This window comes from Prionailurus bengalensis, chromosome E3, assembly GCF_016509475.1.
Source record: "Prionailurus bengalensis isolate Pbe53 chromosome E3, Fcat_Pben_1.1_paternal_pri, whole genome shotgun sequence".
NCBI lineage: Eukaryota > Metazoa > Chordata > Mammalia > Carnivora > Felidae > Prionailurus > Prionailurus bengalensis.
Window position 1 is genome coordinate 1,850,176 of NC_057357.1, and position 14,317 is coordinate 1,864,492.

The 14,317-nt window shown below is 69.5% G+C and overlaps 1 protein-coding gene across 1 annotated transcript in view; it reads right to left on the reverse strand.

The window, feature by feature from the left end:
* INTS1 (integrator complex subunit 1) overlaps positions 1-14,317 on the reverse strand; it is a 29,705-nt gene that overhangs the window by 7,805 nt on the left and 7,583 nt on the right. The window contains 21 exon segments of the mRNA XM_043559529.1: positions 153-293; positions 559-718; positions 1,216-1,470; positions 2,153-2,277; positions 2,515-2,613; positions 2,946-3,092; positions 3,808-3,969; positions 4,944-5,055; positions 5,140-5,307; positions 6,320-6,424; positions 6,529-6,708; positions 7,096-7,245; positions 7,331-7,510; positions 7,756-7,885; positions 8,121-8,318; positions 9,241-9,301; positions 9,469-9,560; positions 12,352-12,448; positions 12,985-13,142; positions 13,704-13,781; positions 14,127-14,247. Of these exon segments, the coding sequence (XP_043415464.1) occupies positions 153-293; positions 559-718; positions 1,216-1,470; positions 2,153-2,277; positions 2,515-2,613; positions 2,946-3,092; positions 3,808-3,969; positions 4,944-5,055; positions 5,140-5,307; positions 6,320-6,424; positions 6,529-6,708; positions 7,096-7,245; positions 7,331-7,510; positions 7,756-7,885; positions 8,121-8,318; positions 9,241-9,301; positions 9,469-9,560; positions 12,352-12,448; positions 12,985-13,142; positions 13,704-13,781; positions 14,127-14,247 (2,919 nt within the window).

Consider the following 14,317-nt stretch of genomic DNA (forward strand, 5'->3'; position numbering starts at 1 on the left):
GACAGACAGGCCAGGGCTCTTCGGCCAGGGGAGGAGCCTTCCGGCGGACCGCCGTTCCTGGCCACAGGCCCCATTTTCGGGGCACCTAGGAGAGGGACCTCTGGGCTCGGCAGCCAGGCTGGGGGTTCTGACAGTGCCCGGCCCCGAGTTACCTTTGCCGACGAGCTCGGGCTCCACGCCACACTTCTCCCCCGACCTGAGGGTGGCGACCACGGCCCGGACAGTAGAGTTGACCACCTCCGAGTCCCCGCGGAACGCCAAGGCCTCGGCGAGGCGCAGGAGCCCACTCCGTGCTGCAGGGAGGCGTGCGTGTGACCCGGGGTGTGGCGCAGGCCCCCGTCCCCGCTCCCCAGCCTGCCCGCCTCCCCGGCCCACCCCCCCGCCGACTTCCCGCTAAGGCTCCCGCTTTGTTCCCCACAGCCCCAGTTTTCCAATCCCTGGGCCACGTCCACGCTGACGCCCACGCAGGGCCCACACAGCCCAACGGCTGACACCCCCAAACGGACTGGGCCCTCCCCACTGCCCCCAGGGGAGGGGCAGCAAGCCCGAGGCCCTCACCATCGCTGATCCTGCGGCGTGCCGAGTACTGGGCGGCGAACAGCTTGAGCTGGGCCTGCAGGGGTCCGCCCTCCCCGGCGGGGCCGTCCAGCCACTGCAGCATCTGCACGAGCACTTTGAGGAAGAGCGACGAGAAGCCGGTGTCCTGCGGCACACAGCGCTGTGGGGGGGGACCCGCAGCTCAGAGCCGGGACCTCCGACCCTTCCAAACCGCACAGCCGGCGAGCCATTCTCCCGTCTGCAAACCGGCCCGGCTGCGGCTCGGGGAGGAAGAGGAAACGCCCCACGAGCGCACACACGAGTGACAGCACGCATGGACGCGGGCAGATGAGCAAGTTCGGCAGGGTCACCGAGTCGGGGTGACAGACGTGGACCGGGAACCCCCGCCCCCGGCTTACTGGGGCGCCTCCCCGAACAGAGGTGGGGCTCTACGCCCGGCTCTGCAGCCGCCAGCTCCCTCCCTGCCCTGGGAAGCCGAGGACGAAGGCCCGCACAGGGACGGCGTGAGGGCAGCCGGTGGGCAGGGCCGGGGCCAGCTCTGCGGAAGACCCGGGACTCAGGGTGGACTCAAGGCCGAGGCCCCGGGCCCCGGAACGCGTGCAGCAACCCTCGCGCGTGACTCCCCGCGGGCCAGGCCTCTGCCGCACACGCGCCCACCTGGTACTGGGAGATCTGGCGCAGCAGAGGGCAGGCGAGGAAGTGGTTCCGGTGCATGGACATCACCAGGGCCCCGCCGTGCGGGGAGCCGAGCAGGGTGGCGACGGCCTGCAGGAGGCGCACCGTGACGCCGGACAGCTCGGGGCTCCCCTGGCGGAGTTGCGCCAGCTCCTGGCCCAGGGCCTGCTGCAGCGCGAGGGCGAAGGGGCGGGCGCTGGAGCTCTGCCACCGCGGGCCCGGGCTCAGCGGGAAGATCTGGAGCAGAGGGAAGGGGGGGGGGCGTCAGGGCAGGCCGGTGGGGGAGAGCGGAAGCAGCCGGCGAGAGAGAGAGAGAGAGAGAGAGAGAGAGAGAGAGAGAGAGAGCGTGTGCCTGCTCGTGCAGGAAGACGCAAGCCTTCCGCAGGAACGTCACCATTCGGGGAGGCGAGAACGTGGCACGGAGGCCCCGGGCTTGCGGGGCTCGCCGTGCACACACGTGTCTGCAACGGGGAAAGCCCTAGGGGCAGGAGGCACGGCGGCGGCGGCCAGGGAGCGAGCGCTCCCAGGACCGTTCCGAGCGCAGACGACGGTGCACGACCCTGGACAGGCGTCCGCTCCGGCGGGCGAAATCGCACAGCACGAGCGATGCCCACGCGCAGCACGGCAAGGCGGCCCTCAGCGCTCGGGCCCCCGGGGCCAGTCTCAAGTGAAACACGCCAGACAACCCACCTGAGGTGGGTTTTCAGGCTCCGTTCCAGCCGGGAAGCCAAGCGGCCGGGCCAGGGTCGTCTAGCGCCGGGGAGGGAGGCGCGGTTCTGACCCGGGCGGCTGGCTCCGGGGAGCCCTCCCCATCTGGATGTGGGCTCTGGGGTGGCGGCCCTCTCTCCGGGCGGGAGGAAGGACCGGGCAGCCCGGGGTGCCCCGCTTCTGGAGAGGCCGTCCCAGGCGGTGGTGGTACCTGCAGGACTGTGCTGGCCAAGTCGTCCTCGGGGCCGAGCACCCGCACCTGGGTCACAGCCCGGGTCCGCCCCTGGCCCGAAGGCTGCTCCGGGCTGCTTTTGGGTTTCGGCGCCTCGGCGCTGTCTGCGCGGAAAGGGGAACGGGCTTCAGCGGGTGACTCTTTCCAGCTGGCGTCCAGCGCGGGCCCGGCACCCGAGAGCAGGCCCCGCAGAGGGGCCCTCGCCCCCCACGCCCCCCGGTGCACTCAGGCCGGCGGAGGCCCGGGAGGAGCAGGGCCTTCAGGTGGGATGTCAGATACCCGCCCGGGACGAGCGTGCCCCGGGTCCGCGTGCTGAGGTGTGGGTCGGGGTCGGGCAGTACCTCGTCGGGGAGGCAGGGAGGCCGTGAGCAGGGAATGGAAGGTCTGGCCTCCGGACGCTCCTCTCTCATGCTGAACCTCCACCAGGTGAGCCATGTAATCTGGGAGCCAGCAGCCAGGTTACGTCCCCGCGCCCGCGGGAGCAAGCGCCTCCCCCCGCCCAACGCCCCGGCTTCCCGAGGCCCGAGCTTCCCAGAGGTTTCCGGAGCTGAGCCGCGGGACGTTTCACGAAGGGCCTGCTGGGGCCGAGTGCACCCCGCAGCGTCTCCCGCCTCCAACCCCGGCAGGCGCTGACACCCAGGCGGTACTGGGACAGGGCGGCTGGGCTCCAGGCCAGACCTCCTGCCGGGAGTGCCGCCCTGCCCCCTAACGCTCGCCGGGGTATGCCGCACATGGTCGGGGGTGGGGGGTGGGGGGGGTCCCTGGCTCTCACTCTTGTCCATGATGTTCTGCTCCAGCGTCTGGGGGTCGTGGGCCACCGCCTGGTCCAGGTACTGGAGCAGCTTGCTCATGCTGGACACAGGGATGCCGAAGGACTGCACGAACAGCAGCAGCTGCTGGGGCTCCAGGTCCTGCAAGGCTGAGAGGGACGCTCGCTCGGTGCCCCTCCTGCTCGGCACCCCGGCCCGCGGGGTCCTTCCTGAAGCCCCAGCCTCTCCACACGAGGCTTACCACCGGCTTCCGCAGCTCACTACCCCGGGGGGGGGGGGGGGGGGGGGCACTGTGCCGGCCCTGCGCCCCCCTCCCCCCACCCCTGAGCCCTCTAGAACCATCCCTGGCTCCCTGCGGCTCCTTACAGCGTGTCCTTCCCTGCGCGTCACAGACTCGCCCCGCCACGCACGGAACCGCCTCCCGGGCTGCCCTCCACCTGCCCGGCGCTCCCTGCCAGACGCCGCGCTGGCCTCGTCTGGGAACAGCCTCCGGCAGGCCGCCCAGCCCCCACCACATCCTTCCAGAGCCAGCGCAGAGGACCCAGCCCTTCCCGCTCCCCTCGAAACCCCCGGGCCGATTTCCCTCTGTCCTCTGGCACCGCCCGCTTCCAGAGAGGCCTTGGCCTGCCTGCCCGACTGTGAGGGGCTGGCGGCCAGGGGCAGCGTGGCGCCCGCCCCAAAGCCCAGCACGGCTCCAGGCACACCGGGAGCCCCGTGGGCACCTGCTGAGTGGCGAACGCCCTGAGCCTCGGAGGCCAAGTCCCTCTCCCTGGTGTGCCACAGTGGGGGGCCGGGCTCACTGAGGTGGCAGGTGGCCGGGCCACCCCGGCGACAGACCCCGGGGCCCGGCTGGCCCACCCGTACCCGCGTCCACCAGGCGAGGAACCTCGGAGCGGATCATGCGCAGCTTGAGCCAGTCGGGCAGCAGCAGCGCCTCCTCCGACGTGTCCACCAGGAAGGCCGTGGGCAGAGGCTGCTTCTCCGGGAACCAGATGTCCAGCAGCGCCTGGAACTCGCCGTCCCCGGCTTCGGGAGAGACAACGTGGCGAGCAGTGTGACGGTTGGGCAGGGCCACCCCGAGCTCCGCGGTGAGACCCCTCCCCCCCCCCCCCCCCCCAGGGCAGGAGGCCAGGGCCGGAAGAGCCCCAAGTGGGAACGGAGGCTGCGGAGGGACGGGAGGGGCGCCTGCGCGCCGTGCCCGCCCCTCCTTGGTCTAACCCCACGATCTCCGCGACCCCGTTCCAGCTGAGGGCGCGGACTGTACCACAGGGCCGGCCTGTCTGCCACAGGGGCCTGTGTGAGACTCGGCCAGTGCTGTCCCTGGGCTCCCGCCCCTTCCCACCCCCAGGCCCCGCAGACGCCCCTGGGCTGACGCAGAGCCAGCCTCCCTTCCCTGCCCAAGGCTCACACGCTCCTGCCCTCCTGACAGGGGCCACCTTCCCAGCAGAGCCCACACGACACTGACCCCAGCAAGGGGCCCCGTCCCTGCCCTGCACGCCCACAGGCAATGACGCGGCAGAACAGTCCGCGGCAGTTGGCCGGAAAGGCGCGAAGAGAAGGTCCCCGGGCCCCGGACACAGCACGCGGCCAGCACAGGCAGCCCCGGGTTTACGCTCCCCGTTCCAGGAACCGCGGGCTTCCCTGGCTGGGCCGCGAAGGCCTGGACACACAGACGGGCATCACGTCCTGATGACGCGAGGCCACGGACCGGGGTGGTGAGGACGCGCCAGGGATCCGGGCTTCTTAATCCGAGGCGCTCGGCGGCTCAGGAGACCTCCCGCCACGCGGGGGCTCCGGAGCGCTCTCCCCGAAACTCTGGGTCAGCGAGACAGTCCCGTCTTCACCCTGCGGGGACCCCCGCTCAGAGCCCCCCGCGGGGGCCGCGGTGTTTCCCCCCACCTCTGCGCGACCCTGCCCGGCGGGGCTGGGGCTCAGGGGCACGAGGAAGAAGGCGGGGAGGCCGGGAGCCGCCCCCCCCCCCCCCCCCACCGGCCACTCACCGCGGGGAGGCCCCAGCGTCAGGAGTATGACCATGGCGTGGACCACCAGGATGTGCATCGTGGCCGTCTCCCCGCCGGTCCAGCGCAGGAAGACCTGGTCCTGTGACTCCGACTGCAGGAGAGGAGGCGGCTGGCTGGGTGGTGGGGGGCCGCAGGGGGGGGGGGGTGGGCCCGGGGAGGGGGCCGCCAGCCTTACCCAGCTGTACACCTCCTCCCCTTCCTTGCTTTTGCGCATGCGCCGCACGTAGCGGGAAAAGATGGAGAGCAGGGCCACCAGCACGGCGTCCGACTCGGCGCTGCAGGAGCGCTTGGAGAACAGGTGGGACATGATGGTGGAGCGCTCCACGACCAGCCGCGCCACATCCTGGGGGCGGGGAGCACGGCCGTCAGAGGGCCTCCCGGGCCGGCCCCGCCGGCTCTCGTCACCGCCACGCCAGCCCACCGCGAGGCCGCCCGCCGGGGCCGCACCACGTGAGCCCACGCAGCCACGTGCCGGCCAGGGCCGGGGTCGCCGGGACCAGCAGAGGGAGGGGCCCGCGTGCACACACAGGGACGGAACCACCAGGCAGGGCCGGGAACGGCAGGGTGGGACAGAAGCGAGGCAGACGCCCACCGGCCCGGACAGCGACCCAGATGTCACGGACGTCACCACCCGCCCTGCTCCTGCTCCGAGCAGGGAGGGGTGGGGGGGAGGGAAAGAGGGGGAAACGCTGACACCAGCCCTGGGTGGGAGCGTGAACTTCCTGCAGCACACAGGCCACGAGCGGTCCCCAGGCTGGCCCCTCGACGACGAACCCACACGTGGGGAGAACCCCACCTCCAGGGACCCCTAGCTGCCCGCCCGTGCCCTTGCTCCCTGCACCCATTCATCCCACAGAGCACCGGGCCCACGGGAGCCGCCTGAGGTCGGAGCCAGAGTGGGCAGACAGGACAGAAAGGTCCGGAGAAGGCCCGCCAGAAAGGGCAGGGGAGGAGGAAACACCCGTGCCCTGGGCCACCACCCTCCCTGCAGGGAATAAGAACACAGAAGAACACAGATGGGCTGGCCCGGCTCCTCGTCCTCCCTCCCTGAGCAAGTGCTCCCTGGGGGGTGGTTGGGGGGGGGGGGTGGGCAGGCAAACCCCACCTGCACAGCCCAGGCATCATCGGCCTGGGGACAAAGGGACATGGCTAGGCCTCGATGAGCACCACGGGGTGCCGCTCTGGCCGCAAACACACCTGAACCCTCACACCCTTGACACCTGCTCTGGGCAGAAGAGCCCTGGGAAGCAGGCTGGGCTCCTGCAGCGCCCCCCACCCCCCACCCCGGCCCAGGTGGCTGTGCCGCCCCCCACCCCCGCGACCTCCAGGTGCAGGGCCCCGCCCCACCCCCTCACCAGGGCCAGGTCGCTGTGCTGGCCCTGCTCCTCCACAGGCGTGTGTTGGGACAGGTAGACCAGGTAGGCGCTGATGGTCTGCGGGTCGGTCTCCATGTGGATGGCCTGGGGGAGGGGTGGTCGCGTGAGCTCGTTCGCGGGGCAGCCCCCCGCTCCCGCTCGTGCCACTGCCGCCCCTCAGCCGCCCGGCAGCGTCCCGGCACCCGTACCTGCTGAAGCGCCAGGGCGGTGGAGGTCCGGACGCTGTCGAACAGGGGCAGCCTGGGCAGGTCCCGGAGCAGCCACTGGTAGCCCTGCAGCGTCTCTGTGTCCCCCGAGTCCTCCTCCATCGGGGGCTCCTTCTCCTCCCCGTCCCGCAGACTGCCCTCCGACAGCACCAGGGACAAGCCCTGCGAACAGACGCGTGCGTGGGCCGGACACGCTCCCTCAAAGCCCCCGGGGGCGGGACTGGCCTGGCTGGCAAAGACGCCGCGTCCCCTCAGAGACGCCTGAACCGACGAGAAGGCCGCAGCCGGAGCCGCATCTCTGGAAAGTCGTGCGACACCTCGAAAGAGGCGGCGAGACCGCTACTCCGTCACTAAGTCTCTCCCGGGAGCTCACGTCGGCGCCCGGGGAGGGATCACGGGCCAGCGCGACACAGGGTCTGCCTCTCCCGACCTCACCACCGCCACCCTTTCGACGCGAAACCGGCTAAGCAGCAGCCTAGGTGAGCGAGACGCCGGCCGGGGGCGCCAGGGAGCGGGGGCGGAGCAGAGCGGCCCCTCCCCGTGCCGCACCTTCATGGCCAGCACCCTGGAGGCCACCTGGGGAGAGCCGAGGCGCCGCAGGAAGTAGTCCAGCACCTCGCACGTGGTCTGCTCGTCGGCCTTGGGGCCCAGGAGTAGGTCCTGCAGGCGGCCCAGCAGCTGCCGCTGCTTCTGCTGCCTCTGCGGGGGCAAGGGGGGCCGCTCAGGGGTCCGCGCGGCCGGGCGCGGGGTCGCGGCGGGCCTGGGGGCGCTCGGGGGCACCGACCTGACGCTTCCTGGCCTTCTGCTCCTTGCTCTCGCCCTCCTCCTCCTCCTCCCCGGACGTGGCGTCGTCGGCGGCGTCGTGCAGCAGGAACTCACACAGGCACTGCACCGGCAGCACGTCCAGGGAGCCCTCGCTCGACTGCACCAGGTCGGCCAGCCAGGGCATGGACTGCGACGAGGCCTGGCTGGGGCCACGGACACACTCAGCGGCGCCCCCGGCGGCCCGTCCGCCGGCCCCCACCCTCCTGAGGCCGTGGTTCCCGGCGGCTGTGCGGGCAGCTGCCTCACGCGGAGGGGACCCGTCCCCGGGTGGCCCCCGTGTCCCAGGGCGCTCCCTTCCGGCTCTGGCCTCACTTAGCCCGGAGCCGCGGTCCCGGCCCCCTCCCCCTTCCCACACCCCTCACCCCAGGGCCGCGGGGAACTCGCCTGCCTCTGGATGATGTTGAGGAGAAAGTCCGGGCTTCGGCTCCGACACAGCAGGTGCCCGAGGCGCAGGGACTGGTTGAGGCCTTTCACTTGATCCAGGATGTGGGGGGGAGGCCTCCGAGGGGGTCCCCTGAAGGCCCCCGAGGACGGGAGCGTGTCAGGGAGCCACTGGCGCGGCACCGGGGAGCAAGGGCGGCAACCTCCCTCCCCGCCCGACAGCAGCCTCCGGAGAGGTCCAGACAGCCTCTCCGCCCGGCCCCCAGCCGCTGAGCGCATTCAGTGTTTCCAGGGCCCGGCGCCACGCAGAGGCCCAGGAGCTGCTCCACCGGCCTCGCCCCCACCCCGGGGACCCGGGCGCGACGTACTGAGGGTCCAGGCTGGTGAGCTGAGACAGGAGAAGGCTGCTGTTCTCGGTGATGGTCTGCTTGGTGGACGCGGCTGCCAGATGGCCCTCGAACGCCAGGATCTCCTGCTTCTCCCGCTGGGAGGTCTGCAGCTCCCGATTGATCATCTCCGTCCGCGTCTCCTCGTCCGTCAGCGTGCACGGCGGATAGGAGTAGTTACTGGGGACCAGACAGGAAGAACCCAGAGCCCTGCCCATCTGAGGCCCGCGGCCACCAGTCAGCGCACAGAGAAGGTCACGGGTGCTCACGAGGCCCCCGCCCTGTGCACGACCTCGGCCACCAAGCACGTCAGAGAGCCTGGTCGGGCCATCGGCAACGCCGCCAGGTCTGGCCTCTGGGAGGGAGCCCCCACGCCGGCCACCCGCTCTCCTTCCACGGGACAGCACACCGGCCACCTCCAGAATCAGGCCCCACGGTGTCAGAATCCTGGACACCCGCTCACCCTGCGCCAGATCCCCTCCCCACGGGCAGGCGTCTCCAGCCCACGGGCGTCGCAGGTGGACCGGCTACTCCCACAGGCACCTGCGGCTTCTCTGAGATACACGAGCTGCCTGCTGTCACACGTGCTGAGCTCAGACCCACCACCTGTGATGGCCGTTCGCGGCAGATCTGTCCCTGGGGCCTCCGCACCGGCCACAGGACAACCCCTCAGAATGGGCCACACACACCTGGTCACCGCGTACCACGGTGCGTACACGGTGGTCACCCAAGCTGACCCTAGGCCGTGTTCACGTCTGCAACCGTTAAACCACCTGGCCCACCGCGTCCCTGGTCTCCACACACCCCCACCGGCTCCTGGTGTGCCACCAGCCGTCAGCTGGCCTGCCCCCGCTGCCGTCACTGGAGAACCTCGGCCACCAAGGCCCCGCCTCAATCCTACTCCCTCCTCAGCCCACAGCGGGGAGGGGACGCTAACGCTTGCGGGCCCAGACTCGGAAACTCAAGCCCGCAAGAAAAGGAAACCCGAGTGGCCGTGCAACAGAGGACATGCTTCGGAGCGAGTCGGGGTTCCGGGATCGGCTCCGCTTCCCAGCGTCCCGCAGACGGGGCCCTGGCCCCAGCGGTGCGCGAGCCCACTTACTTGGTCATCACCATTTCCATGAGCATCTTCAGCGTGGGGTACTCCTCCCAGGCGGCCAGGCCTAGGGAGCAAGAGGAGAGCAGGTGGCGGCCAGCCCACAGCCCCACTGCCCCGCCTGGCTCCCGGCCTGGCTCTGCTGCAGGTCCCCACCCAGCACGACGCCCCGACAGGAACAAAGAGCAACAGCCAGCTGGGACGACCGGAGCCTGCCAGGGAGGGGAGGCTCACCGATGTTCTCTGGGTTGAAGGCCGCGACAACCAGCAGGAGGGGCCACGCCTTCCAGTAGAGGGTTGAGATGGCCAGGTTCGGAGGCTGGTACCTGAAACGCAAGGACACCCACGGCTCGCTCTCGGCCGTGCAAGGGGGTGACGGGAATGGGTCCTGCCCAGGGTGGAACGGCCCGGAGACGACCTCCTGACCGACCAGCGAGGAGACGAAAGATCGCAAACCCCCGGGCCTGGTCCTCCCGCCACACCGGCATCCCCGGGAAGGGCACCGTGACCACCACCACGCTGCCCGGAGCCCCGCGCCGGGGCCGAGCCCAGGGACAGGTCCCGCGCATCGCCGAGTCCCGGCGTCCCGTCTACAACGTGGGGACGAGGGCAGTCGCGACGGCAAAGCTCAGTGTTAGTTAGCATTCGTCTTGTGTCCACCAGAGGGCCAGAAACAAGCCTGGCCTCCACCTGTACGAACCTTGAAGTCGTCCTTGTGACTGAAACGTCATGCTGACGACACGCTTACGACTAAACTACGGTTCTTTCAGGTAACAGGACAGAACGTTCCAGGCGACGCAACGGCACAATCGTCGTTAAGAAAGTAGCAGATCTGAGAAGCCGGCTCGGGGAGATGGACAGCAGGCTGCCGTGTGAGGGTGATCAGGTCGGGAAGCAGGGCGCACCAGCACCCCAAGACACAAAGAAGCGAATCCCACGTGCGACCCATAACATCGGCAGCAGAAAGATACGAAAGACGTCCCACGTCTGGGGACCAGACGCTGTCAGCGTGGCCATGCTCCCCGACGTCATCTACCCGTTCAAAGCAACACCCACCAAAATCCCCGATGGCTCTTCTCTGACAACGGACAAGCTGACCTGGAAATTCACACGGAAATACGAGGGCCCAGAACAGCCACGAGTCTTGAGGAAAAACAGCGAGAAGAGTCCCACTTCCCAATGTCAAGCCTCAGCACAACCCACGGGAACGATGACAGGGTGTTACCGACACGGGCAGACACACAGACCGCCTGAACGCGTGGGAGAGCCCACACATCTTGGTCACCCGACCGCCGACAAGGGCGACCAAACTTCAACGGGAGAACGGACAGTCTTTTCGAGAAACGGCGACGGGACCGCTGGCCGTCCTCATGAAAGAGCGGGGAGCCGGACCCGTCGCTGACACCACACTGCCATCAGCTCAGGAAGGTCGCAGACCCGAGCGTTATGAGCTAAAACCTGGAAATTCTTAGGAGAACACACAGGAAAGGCCTGTGACCCCGGGTGGGGCAACGGTTTCCTGGGAAGGGCTCCAACCCACGCGGCGGCAGAGCGACACATGGGGCCACGTCATCGGGGCATCCCTGTGCGGGACAGAGCTGAGGCCCCAGGCCCACCACGCGTGCACATCCACCCACAGCGGAACGGAGTTCGACCCTGCCTCCGTCCACGCACAAAACCAACTCGGAGGATCCAAGGCCTACATTCAAGACCTGAAACCGGAAAACAGAGCAAATCTTCCCGATCCTGGATGAGGAATGACACGTAAGGGGCACCTGGGTGGCTCAGTCGGTTGAGCCTCCGGCTCTTGTATTGGGCTCAGGTCACAATCTCACGGTTCGTGAGTTTGAGCCCCGCTCCGGGTGCTCGTGCTGACCGTGTGGAGCCTACTCAGGGTTCTCTGTCTCCCTTTCTGCTCCCCCCCCCCCCACAGTCTCTTACTCTCTGTCTCAAAATAAACTTACCAACAAAAAGAAATGACACAAGAGTACAAAAAACCGAACAAAAACAGACGAGCTAGACCTTCCCCGAATTAAAAGCCACTGTCTCCTAGTGTCTCCAAGGACACTGCTGACGGCGTGAACAGGAAAAACCACCTGCAGGTCACCTGTTCAGGGTCTAGGTCCACGATATATAAAGAACTCCCAAAACCCAACAACAAAAATTCAAACACCCAATAACGGACAAAGAACCCGAGCAACCCCTCTCCGGAGAAGACGAGCAAACGGCCAACAAGCGCACGAAGACCCTCGGCGCCCCGGGTGGTCGGGGAAGCACGGATCTACACCACCTCCCGGTGCCGCCGTGCGCCAGCTGACAGCTCGGCGAGGACACGGCAGGCCCACAGCCCGCGGGCACGGCTGCTGGCAACGGAGATCCGCGAGGCCTGGCAGCTCCCCGGAAAGGTAAGCCAGCCCCCGCGAAGAGAACCGGAAACACGCATGTGCACAAACACTCGGGTAGGAACGTGGCTGGCACGTTCGCGGTGGTCAGGGAGCACCCGCAAGCCCACCGCCCGACGGTGGTGAACACGACGCGGCGTCCCCCCGAAGCAGTGCCTCCCAGGTTAAGCGTCACGACGCGGGTGAACCTCGAAAACGGGCTGCCCGGTAACAGAGGCGGGACGCACAAGGTCACGACGTGTGCGTCTGTTTACGTGACGTGTCCCCAGAGTCACAGCCACGGGGACAGAGGGCAGATCAGTGGCTGCCTAAGGCAGCGTGGGGGTGGGGCAGGGACGGCTCCCGGGTACGGGCTTTTAGGGGCCAAAGCTGTTCTTCGCCCGGCCTGTGGCGATGGCGGCCCATCCCGGGAATTTACTAAAACCAACGCGTCGGCAACACGAAGCGGGTGAAGCACACGCAGATGATCCCTCGAGAAGACACGTGAGAAAACGCGGAAGAGCAGGCGCGTCAGCCAACAGGGCGGGAGCGTCCGTGCTGAGCACAGAGCAACACGGACAGAGCAGGGGAATGCGTCCCCGGGGTGCAGGCGCGGGCAGGGAGGCAGGGAGGTAGGGGCCGCTCGGGTCAGTGCAGCCTCACGGGCGTCTGCAGGCCGGACGGGCCGGCGCAGGGGGGCGGCGGACGGGAGCCCGGCTGGGGGGAGGCGCCGTACCCAGGGGGCAGCTGAATGTTCTCGGGGTGGTGGTACGTGCACAGGTTCAGGACCGCGTCGATCAGCTGGATCCTCTCCACCTTCAGCACCTCCACATCTGAAACGTGGGAGCCACGCACAGGTTCAGGAGCCCGTCCGCGTGCCGGGGGCGGTGGGGGGATGTGGTGGTGCGCCACCGAGGCACGGGGTTTGGGCCACGGACAGACAGCCCGCAGACGGGGGCTAGCTCTCCAGAAGCCGAGGGCGGGCGGGGGCTGACGCGGGCGTCCTGGGCACTGTGGGCCTGCCCGCCACACCGAGGGTCAGACGCCGGCCCGGCGGCAGCGAGGGGCGCCCGCCTCGCGAGCGGGGTTCGTGGGACCGCGGTGGCGGCCTGCACGGGGCCTCGGTTCATCACACGGACAACGTGTGCAGGTCCCAGGGCAGCTCCAGAAGTAGCACGCGGTGCGTCGCCACAGAAGGCGCAAACCTTCTGCCCGATCCCCGACTCCAGAGACCGGTGGGGTCCGGCGAGCCCGGGGCCACGGGGAGGAGCGGGCGCCTGGCTGCAACCGTGGAGGCAGGCCCGCCCGAGCGGGGCGGTGGAGGCCGCCACCGAGGGGGGGCCCGGACAGAGTTTGCGGGGACCCTCACCGTCGGCCTGCACGGCTGCGGCCCGCCTCACCAGGTGGTCGGCAAGCTCCATGGCGTCCGCGGGCCCGAGCGGGAGGTCCCGGGACAGCCCGATGACCAGGATCCGCATCAGTGTGTCCTCCAGGATGGGCACCTCCGAGCAGAGGCGGAGGAAAAAGCTGCGGGCAGAGCAGGCAGGGGTGGGCTCGGCGGGGGCTGCACGTGCCCACGGGAAGGAAAAGCCCCAGCTCCGAGGCTCGGCTGGACAGGGAAGAGGGCAGCCACCCCCTCCCCTGTCCCCTCGCTCCGGAGGCCCCTGTGGGCGAGGCCCGGCCACGCCAGGGAAGAATGGGAGAAGGCGCCTCGCCCCCGGTGGCACAAACACACAGGGCACCGCCCACCACCCATTGAAGTGCGGCCCGAGGAGAGCACAGGGCACAGGAGGTGGGGACGAGCAAGCCGACGGGGCAACGGGGGCCCAGTGGTGAACACAGCTGGGGCATGGGGGACACACAGGGCAGGGTGGCCCTGGACCCGGGGAGATAGGGCCGTGACACTGACCCGGGGAGTGTGGCCGGCTGACCCCCTGGGAGTGGACAGCACGCCAGGGCTGGGGATCCGGAAGGAGACGAGGCACAGGGTGTGTTCGAGGGGGCCCCGCCTGCGTGGTCCTCCTGGGGCCGACCGCCCCGCCCCCAGCCCCCCCCCCCCCCCCCCGCACACACAGCAGGTGTGCTCACTTGCGGTCGCTCTCGGGTGGCCAGTTGTCCCACTTGTAGTAGGTCTCTGGCTGCTCCGTGAAGAGCACCTTGTGCAGGCTGCGGGGGACAGACGAGCTGTCGGGCCGCGGGGACCTGGCGAGCTCCCCCGACCCCGCCAGGCCCCAGAAAGACACATCCCCCGCAGGTGCGGAAGCTGCCCACTCGAGGCGGATGCTCCCGTGGCGTCTCCCAGAGCCTCCCAAGGCTCCCCCCCGCCCCCCCCCCCCCCCCCGCGAGGCTGGCCAGACAGGACCCGCCTCTGCCCTCACGGCGGCAGGCTCCGCCTGAGCCCCGGCACCCCCAGGCGAGCCTATGGGACGGCTGCCTCCTGTTGGCTGAGCCCGGGGAAGGGGCTGCGGGGCTTTCCGGAGCGTCGTCCAGCGGAGCGAGCCGGGCCCGTACCAGTGCACGTAGTCCTTGGGGGCAAGCTTGCTGATGGACGGGACGACGGTGTGCAGCCACCACACGGCGTCCCGCTGGATCGCGGCGATCTGGTTCTGGAAGGAGCGCAGCACCTCGAGGTCTGAAAAGGACACGCGGGATCACGGCCCGCCTGCTCGGCAGCCGGAGGGGCCGGGTTCAAGGCGGGCCTG